This window comes from Odocoileus virginianus, chromosome 10 (genome assembly GCF_023699985.2).
Source record: "Odocoileus virginianus isolate 20LAN1187 ecotype Illinois chromosome 10, Ovbor_1.2, whole genome shotgun sequence".
NCBI classification, from domain to species: Eukaryota; Metazoa; Chordata; class Mammalia; order Artiodactyla; family Cervidae; genus Odocoileus; species Odocoileus virginianus.
Genome location: NC_069683.1, coordinates 55,023,765 through 55,040,038, shown reverse-complemented (window position 1 = coordinate 55,040,038; position 16,274 = coordinate 55,023,765). Strand labels below are relative to the sequence as shown.

The following is a 16,274-nucleotide window of genomic DNA, read 5'->3' as shown; positions in this document are numbered from 1 at the left end:
TAAAATTTGTATGGAACCACAAAAGACCTCAGATAGCCAAAGCAATGTTGGGAAAAAAAAGTGCTCCTTGGCTTCAAATGATACTAAAAAGCTACAGTAATCAAAACTGTTATGATACCGGTACAAAAATACACACAAAGATTAATGCAACAGAATAGAGGACCCAGAAATAAACTCACATGCACATGGTCAATTAGTCTACAACAAAGAATGAAAGAATATACAATGGGGAAAATGAAGTCTCTTCAATAAGTGGTATTGGGAAAACAAAGACAGCTACATGTGAAAAATGAAATAAGAATATTTTCCCTAACATGTACAAAAATAAATTCAAAATGGATTGAAGGCCTAAAGGTTAAGAACTGGAAAACAAAAACTCCTAGAAGAGAACATAAGCAGAACACTTTTAAAATCATAACAATGTTTTTTCTGGATCTATCTCCTAAGGCAAAATGAATAAAAACAAAAATAAAGAAATAAGATCTCATTAAATTAGTAGAATCTTTGGCATAGCAAAGGAAACCAGTGACAAAACAAAAAGATAACCTATAGAATGGGAGAAGATATGTGGAAATGGTATGACCAATAAGGGATTTAAATCCATATTTACACAGCTCATACAAATCAATATCAGAAAACCAATCCAACTCTCAAATGGGCAGAAGTCCTGAACAGACATTTTTCCAAAGATGATTTGCAGGTGGCTAGCTAACAGGCACAAGAAAAGATGACCAACATCACTAATTATCAGAGAAATGCAAATCAAAACAATGAGATATTACCTCACACCTTTAAGAAAGGTTATCAGGACTTCCCTGGTGGCCACTGATTAAGAATCCGGCTTGCAAATACAGGAGATGTGGGTTCGATCCCTGGTCAGGAAACTAAGATTCCACCTGCCACAAAGAAAGTAGCCTAGGCACAGCAACTACTGAAGCCTGCACGCTCGGAGCCTGTGCGACTCTAGAGAGCCCCTATGTCACAGCTAAGACCCAATGCAGCTAAAGAAATAAAAACTAACAACTGTTATTGGAATAACTGGACATTCAAATGCAAAAACAAAACAAAAAAAGGCTATCATCAAAACAACCAAAAATAACAAAAGTGTTCAAAGATGCAGAGAAAAAAGAATCTCTGTACACTGCTGGTGAAAATGTAAACTGGTGCAGCCCTGGTGGAAAACAGTATGGAGGTTCCTCAAAAAACTACAACTACCATGAGATTCAGTCATCCCACTCCCGTGTATATATTCAAAGAAAACAAAAACACTAACTTGAAAAGATACATACACCCCAATGTTCACAGTGGCATTGCTTATAATAGCCTAGATATTGAAGCAATCCAAATGTCAATCAATAGATAAATGGATGAAGAATATGTGGTATATGTGTGTATAAATAATGGAATGCTACTCAGCCATAAATAAAAATGAAAATTTTGTCATTTGCAACACAGCATGGACAGATCTGGAGGGTATTGTGCTTACTGAAATAAGTTAAGACAGAGAAGGACAAATACTGCATGCACTCATTCATACGTAAAATAAAAAAAAAAAAAACCCCAAAAAACCCATCCCAAAAGAAAAGATACAGCAAAACAAGAACAGACATAGCAAGAACAAACTACTGTTACCAATTAGTAGAAGGTTAGGGGGAAGGGCAAGGTAGGTGAAGGGGATTATGAGTTGTAAAACTACTAGGTATGAATAAACTAAGATACATAGATGCAATGTATAGCACAGGGAATATAGCTAATATTTTACAGTAACTGTATGTTGGAGAATCAATGCTTTTGAACGGTGGTGCTGGGGAAGACTCTTGAGAGTCCCTTGGACTACAAGGAGATCCAACCAGTCCATCCTAAAGGAAATCAGTTCTGGGTGTTCACTGGAAAGACTGCTGCTGAAGCTGAAACTCCAATACTTTGGCCACCTCATGCGAAGAACTCACTCATTTGAAAAGATGCTGATGCTGGGAAAGATTGAGGGCGGGAGGAGAAAGGGATGCCAGAGGATGAGATGGTTGGATGGCATCACTGACTCAATGGACATGAGTTTGAGTAAACTCTGGGAGCTGGTGATGGACAGGGAGGCCTGGCGTGCTGCGATTCATGGGGTCGCAAAGAGTCAGACACGACTGAGCAACTGAACTGAACTGAACTGATACGGAGTATAATCCATAAAAACATCAAATCACTGTTGTACACCTGAAACTAATACAATATTGTAAGTCAACTACAGTTCAATTCAAAAGAAAACAAAACTCTCAAAAAGAATAAAAAACTGTTGTCATTATTTTCCATATTTTTGGGAACAAAATATGACTTTTGTACCTGTGAGAATCAGCTGTCTTATGATGGAAGGGATAGTATTTTTAATAATCTAAAGTATCAGATAAAGGGCTTCCCTGGTGGCTCAGATGGTAAAGAATCACCTGCAGTGAGTGAGACCTGGGTTCAATCCCTGGGTTGGGAAGATCCCCTGGAGGAGGGCATGGCAGCCCACTCCAGTATTCTTGTCTGGAGAATCCCATGGACAGATGAGCCTGGCGGGCTACAGTCCACGGTGTTGCAAAGAGTCGGACACAACTGAGTGGCTAAGCACAAAGCATCCAAGTTTGTTTTTAATTAAGAATATCTAGCAGAGAAACTTACAGTTATCCCTAGCATTGGTAGTGACATGTTGATAACTTCATTTGCTGTATCTGAATTCGTTACTGTTATAGTTTTAGACTGTGGAGAAAAAAAGAAATACAGATATAAATAAAGGATTTTAAACTGAGGGAACAAATAATTACTGTCAAATGATTATCCACAGGCAAATCTTGATTTCAAGTGTTGACAAAGTACCACTTAGGTAGAACACAAATCCTTGATTATAATTTATTTTCATTTGATTTTTATATTATTCCTTTTAATAAAACATCTCTTCCTCTTAAAATATGACTCAAAATATGAAACCTTCAGCCAGAAAGAAGAAGAATAAATACAGTTCAGAGAGATTACATGGACCACTCTTGAAACCAAACAAAAAAGTCAGAGAGGCTGGTCCTCTGCATTGTGTCTATGACTATTTCCATAGAGCAACATGCAATAAACAAGGGAGAACTTTAGCCTATTTTCTACTCTTTTCTCAGCACTGTTTCACAGTGTGGGTTTTCATTTCTTTGTATGGTAAAAAGTCAGTTTAGGTAAAATCAGAATAAGAACTGGTTACAAAAGACATTTAAAGTTTGGAATAAAAAAACACTATTTATTGAGCACTTTCTGTATGTCAGGCACTGTGGCTGCTGAGATTTTCACTGCTGAAATCTGAAGAGGCCTTAAAACCAAAGAGTCTGGCAAATACACCGAACATTTTAGAAAAGTCAATGCTGTTACCAAGTCTGCTACTGAATACAGTATCTATGATATCCCTATGTTAAATGCTCAACTACACTGAGAGATTACTGCTTAAAAAGAAATAGTTCACAACAAGAGAAACAGAATTAATGAGATTACCTATAAAGTTCACTGAATTATAAGACATTACTTAAAAATCAGACAATGCTATGCTATTAAAAAAGAAATAAATATTGGGAGTTTGGGATGACACATACACACTGCTATATTTAAAACAGATAACCAACAAGGACCTACTATATAGCACAAGGGACTCTGTTCAATACTCTCTAATAAACTAAGAGGGAAACGAATTTGAGAAAGGATAGATACATGTGTATGTAAACTGAATCACTTTGCTGTACGCTTGAAACTAGCACAACACTGTCAAATCACTCAACTACACTCCATTATAAACATTAAAGAAGTATTTACTTTGCACACAGGTACACTTTACATATTCTAATTATCAGATAAATAAGCAATTAGTGCTGTGTCCCTGATAAGGCTTAAATGGCACAAATAAGTAAAATAAATGGAAACAGAATGATCTAAAAGTAAAGCTAAGTGAAATCCACTGATAACTCATCACTTATCTATCATTGTATTTATTCTCTATAAATACAATAATAAATTGCTTTGAAATTCATTCATATATATCATATCGTATCCTAAACTGACTTCAAACTGCGTTCCTTATAGTTTCAAGGATTAAGGATTAAGCAAAAGTATCAGAAATGAACAGGGGAAGCTCAGTGTTTGTCCTCCATCAGAAAGATCTATCCTATAATACTAATAATCACTCCCAAAGTGTCTGGTTTCTAAAATAATAATTTTTCTTAATATTAGGTATATATGCTCAAAAATAGTAATTACAGGACTTTTTTTTTTTTTCTTGCATGCATCTCTGGTAGAAAAAACAAATGAATTTTTAGCAGATATGTGTTCTTTGGCTAGTAAACAAAAAATAGCGACTTAACTGAGCATGTGGCTATTTTTTCCCACATTAGCAGAATTCACTAACAAGTTGTGCATAACTAAAGGCCAAGGATAACAAATGCTTCTCATACATGCACTCCCTATTTGGGGGAAATCACTCTGGAAGCACGGCTCCCTGTAAGGAGACTCTTGCCACGAAGCAACTTCAGAGAGCAAAAGACTGTGGCATATTATCACGAACTTAAGCAGGGTACAAGTGATAAAACAGGGCTGCTGAGAAGTATGACAATCGACAGTATCATAAAAATGCTCATTTCTATTTTGTGCATCATTGATAACATCTTGGACTATATTTCAGTCATACAACTGCACATAACACCTAGGGCTAAACAAACTTAATTTTTATTTTGACCAAAATGATAAAAACTGTGCTGATTCATTAAAAATGTTGTCTCTCTTGGCTCATCCATTTATTAACCTGAGGAATTCAATACCTAAAAACTCAAAGAATGAAGAACTTTCCAAAACTCACTCTCAACTTAAGAAGTGACAGGTTGGAAAAATTGCTTAATACTAATAGGAAACATCTCCTTGTGGAAATGTCTTTACTACAAGCCTCTGTGGCTGCTACTGAAAAGATCCAGAGAAGCAATAATGCCAGAAGGAGGACAGAGATATCTGACAGGCAATAATCTTACCAAGTGTAAATGTTAAATACTGAGTTAATATAAATTTCGCTCGAATCATTTTCTCTAGGGTTACTTCTCATATGTACAAACATACACAGATACCCAGGAAAATATACTTTCTCACAATGTATTTTTCTAAATGCCTACCTTCCACAGCACATACCCAGCCTGTCTGTCTGCCTACCTGTCTCTCTCTATCCAGGTGTTCTGCCTTACGCAGGGACTTAAGAGTTAATTTTCTGGCTTGGAAACACTTACATAGGCACAATTCCCAATGTCCTTGGCGAAGACTTTGAGGGGAATGCTCTTCGGGTAGTCCTTTTCTTTCTCTAGATTGATGTATCTAATCAAACGCAACAACAACCCAAAACAACACTGAGTCAGATGTATGTTGCTAATGGCTTATTTTTAAAGCATTCTATTTTGTTAATATTTGCAATATATTTATGTGCTATTTTTAAAAAGACAGATGGAAAGACTCAGCAAAGTCAGATTACATTATGGGTTGGAAGAGAATTAAAAAAATTTTTTCTCAGGACATTAGGCATAGGCACAAAGAAGAACAGAGGAGATCATTTCCAAAGAGGTTTGGGAAGCACAGTCTGGCTAAGGTATCTCTTGGTGATGCTTCCTCCTCAACACTTCCCTACCTTTTCTGGACTGTTCACTCAGCACTTATCTCAGTGATAAGTACAGGAGCATATATACTACTTTACTAGACCAAACCAAAACAATGGCCTTTCACTTCTCATTGAGCTGCACACTTTGGTTGTCTCCACGCTTGGGAAGGGAGAGCAGAGAGGAAGGCAGAATGACTATGGGAATAAGAGATGAGCCTCGATTGATCATTTTAATCCATACGTTCAAAGGTTGGGATAATAATTAAATTTTGAGGGGCTCAGCAGAAAACTTCCATGTATGGAAATGGAAACAATACATGCTTTGAGGAAACTGTTAGCTCCAAATGGTAGGCTGGGAACACAGAAAGAGATGGGAAAGATTATTGATTAATTTCTGTCTAGAATGATCTAACCAGACCTCAACATTCTCCTTCCTAGTAAGAAAGAAATACATGTAATCAGAGAACATTACTTACAGTAAACAGTAGCTAATGTACAGTTTAAACAGCTTATTTTGAGGACAAATGAACAATTTCTATTAAGGTGAAGGCGGATAGTTTGGGGCACACTCTTGCAGACAAAACTAATTCATTTAATTCATTAAGGTGTAATTATACCTTACAGAATAAAAAAATATATACTAAAAAAAAATTACCTTTGAAGAAGAGAGAGCCATTTGTCCTTTTGTTCTGGAGAACTGCAATAAGAAAATGGGAGACAAAATTAAACTATGCAAAATACTTATTTTAACAAATTAAGATTGTCAATTCAGATGGAATACCAACAGCCTGTTACTGATGTGGGTCCACATGACTGTAGCCTTGGCATAACTGTGTCCTAAAGAACCCTGAAGTGAAAATGCCTATTAGGAAGAACGACACAGTCAAGCATAGTTTTATTAAAACCTCCTGGATGGATCCCAGACAGACCCACTTCTTTACTTCATGGCTCTTTTACAAGTGGTATACTGATAGTGGAAAAGGTAATTGATTGGGAATTCAAGCACCTGGTTTCAAAAATATATGCAAGATGTATTATTATGGGCAAATCACCTAACATCGCTAAGCTTCAACATCCACATCTGTAAAACTGGGGTAATTATCTCAGAATGTTTTTGTAGTTTTCAGCACCATGCAAATAAAAAAAAATGTTTCTTTGAGATTAAAGAGATTAAGGAGAAATTAGGCATATTGATGGAAATATCTTGGCTTAGAAACCGGCTTATTGTCAGCAAAAGAAACATTTATTTCTCTATACATATGGCAGGACTAAAATTTAGCCAATGAATTAATACAAAATTTACTTTTAATTACTATAATCATCTAAGATCAATTCATTTACAACAAATAACTATTAATTTTCCTGCTGAAGTCACTGCTGCATTTAATTCTTAAAGTTAAAAATAAAGTTTATTTCTATATGGTCTTGTTACTCATTAGCTCTTAAAATCGTATTTCTAACCTTCTCAAAGAAGTTGGAAACACTAGTTATTTTCTTCTTCCAGAAAAATACACTTAACAAACATTTGTAATTTGTTTATTTGTTGCTTAGCAATTTTCCCCATAACCAATCTCCCAGAATTGGTCATCAGAAAGTGCATTATATCTCTTTTGTCACTGACCAATTTTCATCTTTCATAATGCTTACAATTTTTTATGCCTTCTTTCATAAACAGAAGATTTTCTAGGTTCATTAATGTCAAATAGTGCATTTATTTAGCAAAAATCTATGTTGGAAAAAAATGGGTGAGTTTTCTTCAGACCTTTAAACTTTTTTCAAAGCAATTAAAGAAAATCACCCCTTTAAACACATAGTACTGTTTTTTAACTTTTTTGGGGCATATTTTTAAACTTCTAATTGACATGCAAGATACATAAATTGTACAATGCTTAAAAGTACAGTTTGAAAACTTTTTATAAATTGAACATACCCATGTGACTCACACCCAGATTTCACAGAAAACCACCTTCTCAGGTGTCCCCATGTTCATTTTCAGGCACTAGTTCCCACTATTTGACTTCTAACAAAACAGAACAGTTTTGTTATCTGAGTACTTCTCATAAATGTAACCATAGTATGTGCTATTTTTGTACACGGCTGCTTTCACTTAGCGTTATGTTTGTGAGACATCAATATTACTGTATGTGGTTTTAGCTTGCCCATTCTCATTGCTGTGCAGTGTTCTGTTGTTTGAACATACAGCACACAATTACTCGAAAGGAACACATTTTTAAGTGCATCAGGTTAACTCATTAAAATTGATTTGGTAATCTTGTAGTTCCCCTATCTCCTCCTCTAGGCAAGAATCCAGGACTTCTCTTTCCTTAGTGATTCTTAATCTCAGGCATTTTTATAGAACTGAAAACAGAAGTACTCCAAAATCAAGGTTAGCTCTGAGTTTAATAAGCACCTATGATAAGAGCCAGGAGAGAAGAAAGTGGTATATCTTAGCAAAAGAAAAAGGGTAAGACAGACAGGAAAGACTCCCTTAAACCTGGGAGAAGACAGAATCTGTTATCCTTAAGAGTTGGGTGGGAACCATGTGCCACTCAGTTGAGGTGCCTAATGAAACAGAAAGATTCCAGAGGAAAACGGTTATAAGGAATAAGTGGGGAGGCTTGCTCTTAGGAACTAAGGTTTTATTTTACATCAATAAGAAACTTGCAGCCCACAAGTGGCAAGGGATCAGAGCACCTCTGGATGTCAAAGAACAACTCTGGGCATAAAAGAGAGTCAGCAGAGATCACAAGAGACTGAAGGTCAGAAGCCTTTCATCTGTTTTGAGGACATCACAGAAGTCTCCTGTGTTCTGGTTCTACCCTAAGAAAACAGGGGTTCCATTAAAGTAGAAAATTTCATTTCCTAAAAGCCTAGCTAAATAGGGGTTCAAGGTAGATTTTAATTTGATCTATACATAAGGCTTTTGTGGCATACCTGAGTTTGTAGAATAAGATTCATACTAGGTACCTAAATTAAAATATTATTCTGATTCCTCTTATAGATAGATCATTGTCAGATTTAAATACTTTTGTTATCTTCTGAATAATGGTCCCATTTTATTGCACTGTTGCCACTTTATTATTGTATTTGTCTTCCTATTTTTCTGACAGATACAGACCCTAGCGTGAATAGGGTCCAAACAGTGAATAAGCGTCCAAATAGTGATAGAGGTAAGAAATTCCTTTTAGTCTGTTTCAAGATGTGGCCTCTTCACCACTTGCCAAGGTAAATCACAGAAAATTCACATTTAATGACCACTCTTTCCCCAATTTGACTTAATTGGGAATTTCTTAGGGATCCTGACAGCTGATGTCAGTCTTTGATTTCAAAACTATTAGTCTACATTTTTGTTTCCTTATAAATATTAGAGTGACTGGCTATGAGAGACTGCTTCTTGAACTGCTAACCCAATAGCATTTTAAAGCGATCATGAACTAGATTTTCTTAATATTTATTTATATAAATGATTTCTGATGTTCTTTACTCCTTGGTAAACACCCAAGCCACTTTCTTGGATCATTTCACTTTGGGCTGAAAAATTTCTGTCAGCATTTTTGTTTTTGTAGTACAGTTCTGCTGGCAATAAATTCTTAGAGTTTAAAAATTTTTATTTCACTTTCATTTTTGAAGGATATTTTTGCTAGATATAATATTCTAGGTTGAAAGCTTTTTCTTTAAATACCTATTTTTTTAAATTGAAGTATAGTTGAATTTAAATTGAATTCCATTTAACATGTTACAGAAAAATCCAAATGAACTTTGTGGCCAACCCAGTATTATATCTGCTTTAGGTGTACAACACAATGATTGAATATTTTTCTATATTATATCCCATTAAAAGCTACTATATTAATTATAATCCCCTGTGCTGTACAATATATCCTTGTTTCTTATCTGTTTTATCCATAGTAATTTGTATCTCTTAATCCCATAGCTGTAATGTGTGCCTCCCCACCTCTCTCTCCCCGCTGGTAACCACTACTTTATTTTCTGTTATCTTTGAGTCTATTTCTGCTTTTGTATTTCTATTCATTTGTTTTAATTTCTTGTATAAGTGATATTATACAATATTTATCTTTTGCTGACATATATCACTAAGCATAATATTCTGAAGGTTCATTCATGTTGCTGCAGATGGCAGAAGTTCATTCTTCTTTACGTCTGAGTAATACTCCATCCTGTGTGTGCGTATATATACGCACCATATCTTTATCCATTCGTCCGTTCATGGACACTTGGGTTGCTTCCATATCTTGACTGTTACAAATAATGACACTACGAACACTGGGTACATGAATCTTTTTGAATTAGTGTTTTTGCTTTTTTTCTGAATGTATATCCAGGAGTAGAACTGCTGGATCCTATAGCAATTCTATTTTCAGTTTTTTTTGAAGAGCCTCCATACTGTTTCCCACAATGGCTGTACCAATTTACATTCTCAGCAGAGTACAAGGGTTTCCTTTTATCTACATCCTCGAAAACATTTGTCCTTGTTGATGACAGCCATTCTGAAAAGTTTGAGGTGATATCCCATTATTGTTTTCATTTACATTTCTCTGATAGTTAGTGAGGTTGAACATCTTTTCATATGATGTTAGCCAGCCATCTGTAAGCCATCTTTAGAAAAGTGTCTATGCAGGTCTTCTGCCAATTTCGGACTGTTTTTTGATACTGAGTTGTATGAACTATTCAAATAATTTAGATATCAACCCTTTGTTGAACACATTATTTGCAAGTAACTTTTTGCATTCTATAGGTTGTCTTTTCGTTTTGTCAATGGCCTCCTTTGCTATGTAAGGGCATTTTAGTTTAGGGTGTTTCTTTATTTTTGCTTTTCTTTATTTTGCCTTAGGAGACAGATCCAAAAAAAATATTGTTACTGTTTATGTCAAAGACTGTTCTGCCTATGTTTTTGTCTATGAATTTCATGGTTTATGGTCTTACATTTAGGCCTTTAATCTATTTTGTCTTTATTTTTATATACAGAATGAAGGGATGTTCTGACCTCATTGTTTTACACATAGATGTCCAGTTTTCCTAGTACCATTTGTTGAAGAGACTTTAATCTCTCCATTGTATATTCTTGCCTCCTTTGTAGTAGATTAATTGACCGAAAGTGTGTGGGTTTATTTCTGGGCTCATTATTCTATTCCATTGATCTATGTATCTGTTTTTGGGCCAGGTCCAAGATATTTTGATTATTATAGTTTTGTAGTATAATTTGCAGTCTGGGAGGGTAACACCTTTAGCTTTGTTTTTTCTTCTCAAGATTGCTTCAGCAATTCCGGGTCTTTTGTACTTGCATATGAATATCAGGATTATTTGTTCAGTTCTGTGAAGCCACTTTAACAATATTAATTCATCTAATCTAAGAGCATGGGATATCTTTCTATTTCCTTGTATCAGCTTCAATTTCCATGAATGTTTTACAGTTTTCAGTGTATAAGTCTTTCACCTCCAAGGTTAAGTTTATTCCTAGGTATTATACTCTTTTTGATATGATTTTAAATGGGATTGTTTTCTTGCTTTCACTTTCTGATAGTTCAGTACTTGAAATAGAAAAGCAACAGATTTATGTATATTAATCTCATCTCCTGCAACTTTTCTGAGTTCATTTATTAGTTCTAAAAATTTGGGGTTGAGACTTTAGTGTTTTCTATACGTGGTATCTTGTCATCAGCAAATAGTGACAGGTTTACTTCTTCTCTTCCACTTTGGATGCCTTTCATTTCTTTTTCTTGTCTGATTGCTGTGAGTTAGACTTCCAATAGCATGTTAAATAGAAATGGTAAGAGGGGGCATCCCTGGTTTGCTTTTTAATTTAGAGGAAAGGGTTTCAGCTTTTCACCACTGGGGATGATATTAGGTCTGGGTTTATCAAAATGTTCTTTATTATGCTGAGATATATCCCCTCTAATCCAACTTTGATGAGAGTTTTTATCATGAATGGATGTTGAATTCTGCCAAATATGCTTTCTGTGTCTTGACATGATCATGTGATTTTTATCCTTCCATTTGTTAATGTGACATATCACACTGATTGATTTGCAAATACTGAACTGTCCTTGTGTCCCTGGAATAAATCCTACTTCATCATGGTGTATGGTTCTTTCTATATACTGTTGGTTCCATTTGCTAATATGTTGTTAAGGGCTTTTGCATGTATATTCATCAAAGATATTCACCTCTAATTTTTTTGGAGCATCTTTTAGTCTGGTTTTGGCATCAGGGTAATGGTGTTCTCAGAGAATGAGTTTGGGAGTGTCTACTCTTCTTCAATTTTTTGGGAGAGTTTGAGAAGCATAGATATTAGCTTTCCTTTATACGTTTGGCAGAATTTTCCTGTGAAGCCAGAATTTCCCTGTGAATTCCTAGACTTTTGTTTGCCAGTTTTTTAAAGAATAACAAATTCAATGTCAGTACTAGTGATCGATCTGTTCAAATTGTTTGTTTACTCCTAATACAATGTTAGCAGGTTTTGTTGGAAATTTGTCTATTTCTTCTATGTCGTCCAATTTGTTGGCATACAATTGTTCACAGAATTCACTGATGATTTTTGTATCTCTGTGGCATTGGTTGTTATTTCTTCTTTCATTTCTTTTATTTCCTTGGGTCCTCTCCCTTTTCTTCTTGGGAAACCTCATTAAAGGTTTATCAATTCTGTTTATCTTTTCAAAAAACAAGCTCATGGTTTCATTGATCTTTTCTAATTTTTGGGGGGAGGGGACTCTATTTTATTTGTTTCCTTTCTGATCCTTACTATTTCTTTCCTTCTGCTGACTTTGGGGCTTTGTTTGTTCTTCTCTTCTATCCTTTAGATGGTAGGTTAGGTTGTTTATTAGAGATTTTTCTTGTTTCTTGAAGAAGGCCTGTATTGCTATAAGCTTTCCTCTTAAGAGATGCTTTTGCAACATCCTAAAGATTTGGTAGTGCTGTGTTTCCACTGTTATTTTTCTCAAGGTATTTTCTCATTTCTTCTTTCATTTTATCATTGACCCACTGGATTTTCAGTCGTATGTTGTTTAGTCGCCAAGTATTTGGGCTTGTAATGTTTTTCCTGCTGTAACTTGTTGTAATTCTTTTCCAGTCATTATTGGAAAAGATGCGTGCTATAATTTCTATTGTTAAATTTGTTTACACTTGTTTTCTGGCCTAGTATGTGATATATCCTGGAGAATGTTCCATGTACACCTGAAAAGAATGTGTATTCTGCTGGTTTTGGTTGGAGTGTGCTGCAGCTATCTTTTAAGTCCACCTGGTTTGGTATGCTATTTAAGACCATTGTTGCTTTAGTAATTTTCTGTCTGGATGATCTGTCTGTTGATGTAAGTGGGGTATTAACATCCCTTACTGTTATTGTATTAATAATATTATTGCCAGTTTCTCCATTTATGTCTTTTGATATTTGCTTTACATGTTTAGGTGCTCCTGCATTGAGGGCATATATGTTAATGAGCATATACTATGCTCTACTTGTATTGGTCCTTGTTTTATAAAATAATGCTCTTTTTTGGTTTATTGCTATAGCCTTTTAAAAAATCAGTTTTGTCTGTTACAAGTATTGGTACTCCAGCTTTCTTGTCTTTTCCATTCATACGAGAAACACAATATCTTTTCCATGTTGTCACTTTCAGTCTGTGTGTCTTTAGCTCTGAAGTGAGTCTCTTGTAGGCAGCATACTGGTGTGTGTTTTTTTTTAAATCCAATCAGCCATCCTATGTCTGTTGATTGGCACATTTCGTCCAGTGACATTTAAGGTAATTATTGAAAGGTGTGTACTCATTGCCATTTTATTGTTCTTTCCTGGTTGTTTTTGTAGTTCTCCTCTTGTCATGTCTTCTTTTTCTGTTTCTTCCCTTGTGGTTTTATGATTATCTTTAGTAGCATGCTTGGCTCCTTTCTTCTTACTTTTTAAGTACCAATTATAGGTTTTTGATTTGTGGTTATCATGGGGTTCATATACGCTGACCTACAACTACATCTACTTGTTTTAAGCTGTAGTCATTTAAGCTGAAACACATTTTAAAAGATTTATAGTTTTTATCCCCCTCTCTGACATTTTCTGTTTTTAATGTCATATTTTACATTTTCATGTTACCCCTTAACTATTTAGCTATAGTTATAACAGCTACTTTTACAATTGTTTATCTTTTTATTTTCATACTAGCTCACTTAAGTGGTTGATTCTCAGTCCCTACTATTTGCTTTCCTAGTGGGATTTTCCCTTTCCTATAGATTCTTATTTATTTTCCACTTAGAGAAAACTCTAATTATTTTAGGGTAGGTTTAATATGGATGAACTCTTTCAGGTTTTTGCCTTCTGAAAAGTCCTTTATCTCTTCTTTGACTCCAAATGATAATCTTGCTAAGTATCACAGGTTGCAAGTTATTCCCCTTTAGCACTTTGAACACATCATGTCACTGCTTTCTGTCCTATTTGGGATCTGCCACGCCTCCTGTACCTGGGTATATGTTACTCTCTACAAGTTTGAGAAGTTATACACCTTAATTTCATGAAATATTGCATTTAAATTTCTCCCTCTCTTTTCCTTTTGGGTTACCTATAATGTGAACATTGGTAAGCTTAATTAATGTTATTCCAGAGCTCTCCTAAACTCTTTTCATTTAAACATTTTTTTTTTTCTGTTTTGATCAGGTGTCTACTATTCTGTTTTCCAGATCACACAGTCTGCTATCCTTTCTAGTGTATTTTTTATTTTAGTTATTGAATTCTTCATTTCTAACTGGGTCCTCTTTTATTTTCTAGTTTCTTGTTAAAATTTGTCACTGTGTTCATCTATTTTTCCCTAATCAAGTTAATATTTTTACTATAAATGCTTTGAATTCTTGGTCTGATAAACAGTTTATTTCATTACATATTTCCCTCGGGTTTTCTCTTACTTCTTCAACCGAAACCAGTTCTTCTGACTTTTTCATTAGCTTAACATTTTTGGCCTCTGTGTATTTTGGTGACACACCTGCCTGTTACACTCTTGAAACGGTGCACTTGGGCAGGAGCATCCCTACACAGACTGTGTGTGCCAGCAATGCTGGTGGCAGAGCTGGATCTGACGGAGATGCAAGTCAGACGTTTCCTCAGTGTGTGCCAGCAGCAATAGCCTTGGTAGAGGATGTGGCTGGAAATGGATAGGTTAGAGCTGAAGCTACTTGTGAGGCAGGACTTCCTCTCTCCTCAGTGGATCTCAAATTGCTATAGCAGAAGCCCTGAGATTCAGGCCTGAGCTGGCCCTGTTCCTGCTAAGCATGTGCTTTCACTTCTGCAAGTACCGGAACCTTTGTTCCAGAGTGGGGCCGTGCTGATGCAAGGGGGGCCCGTGTGGGCTCTAGGTTCATGTCGGCCTCAGAGGGACATCTGAGCCGTCTCTGATCTGTTGCCTGTGCAAGAATCTGCAATTGCTCCCCTTACTCTGCTCACAGGCAGCTGTGGGTCTGAGTCCTCTTAGTCCTTCTCCCTCCTCTGATGCCTTCACCCTGATGTCCTGTGGCGCAGGACAGGCGGGGTCTGTGTGAACTTCTCCATGTATTGTGGCATGAGCCGCAATGAGTCAGGTGTCATCAGAGTTCTGGGCAGCTTCTGATGCACTCCTTAAGTAAGCACCAACGATGGCCACTGCCACCCCACCTAAACATCACTTCAGGACCAAGTCACCTTTGGTGGTCCAAGTTCTGTTCCTAGTCACGGCAGCTCTTGGTCCAGTGCGGAGTTGCAGCTGGAGGAAGCAGGGCTTGAGCATTTGCTCCACCAGGTTGGGGAAAACAAGAAGCTCCTGGAACAATCCTCTATCAGCCTTCTCCACTCTGGCTCAGGGGCAAGTCAGCTTATGAGTGTGTATGTGCGTTTCTGTGTATGAGTGTGTACATGCATGCAAGCAGAGTCAAGGTTTCCAACAGCCTTCTTGTTAGTTCCAGCAGTTCTCCAACCAGCCAAGAGGGCTGGTCTCCCCTGTGTAGGATGCCAGGAGTGGGATGTCTAATCTGTGGTTTGAGCTGCTCACTCCCCAGGGCAGGTCTCTGCCCCTGTAACCTCCCTTTTCCTCTGAGGATATTCCTGGTGGCAAGCTCCCACCTGATCACTTTTCTTTTCTTCCTGAATACGTGTGGATCTTTCTTACAGCCTTGGTTGTACAGGAGTCTTTCTGCCAGTTTTCAGTGAGAATCATTCCACATGATGTGGTAGTCTACATGGGGGAAGGTAAGTTCCACATCCTCCTGCTCTGCCACTTTGATCAATCTTGAGTCTTTAAACACTCTAAAGATGCTATTCCAGTGATCTCTGAAATAGCCATAATTTCTGATGACAAAACCACAGTGATGCAAACTGTTGTTCCACTGTATGTAATATGTTGTTTTTTTTCTGGCTGTTTCTTTTCATGATTTTCTCTTATATTTGGTTTATAGCTGTTTGTCTATAAATAAATCGGTGAAGTTTTATTCATATTACTCCCATTTAGGGTTCACAGAGCTCACTGAATCTGTACATATATGTCTTTCACCAAATTTGGGAGATTTTCAAACCATTATTTCTAAAATATTTGTTCTGCCACATTCCTTCTCTCTCTTCTTTCCAGAATTCCCATTACATGTATATTATACATTTTGGTTTTCCTCCAAGTCTCTGATGCATTTT

At 36.2% G+C, this 16,274-nt stretch overlaps 1 protein-coding gene across 4 annotated transcripts in view; it reads right to left on the bottom strand.

Annotated features, from left to right (window-relative positions):
- The window catches only part of ARHGAP20 (Rho GTPase activating protein 20), a 190,192-nt gene that overhangs the window by 48,052 nt on the left and 125,866 nt on the right, over nucleotides 1-16,274 (bottom strand). For all 4 annotated transcript variants that reach the window (XM_070473609.1, XM_020869998.2, XM_070473608.1 and 1 more), the window contains exons 5-7: nucleotides 6,282-6,323; nucleotides 5,265-5,349; nucleotides 2,653-2,730 (exon numbers count right to left, since the gene is read on the bottom strand). In XM_070473609.1, coding sequence (XP_070329710.1) covers nucleotides 2,653-2,730; nucleotides 5,265-5,349; nucleotides 6,282-6,323 — 205 coding nt within the window. The remainder of the gene's footprint in view (nucleotides 1-2,652; nucleotides 2,731-5,264; nucleotides 5,350-6,281; nucleotides 6,324-16,274) is intronic.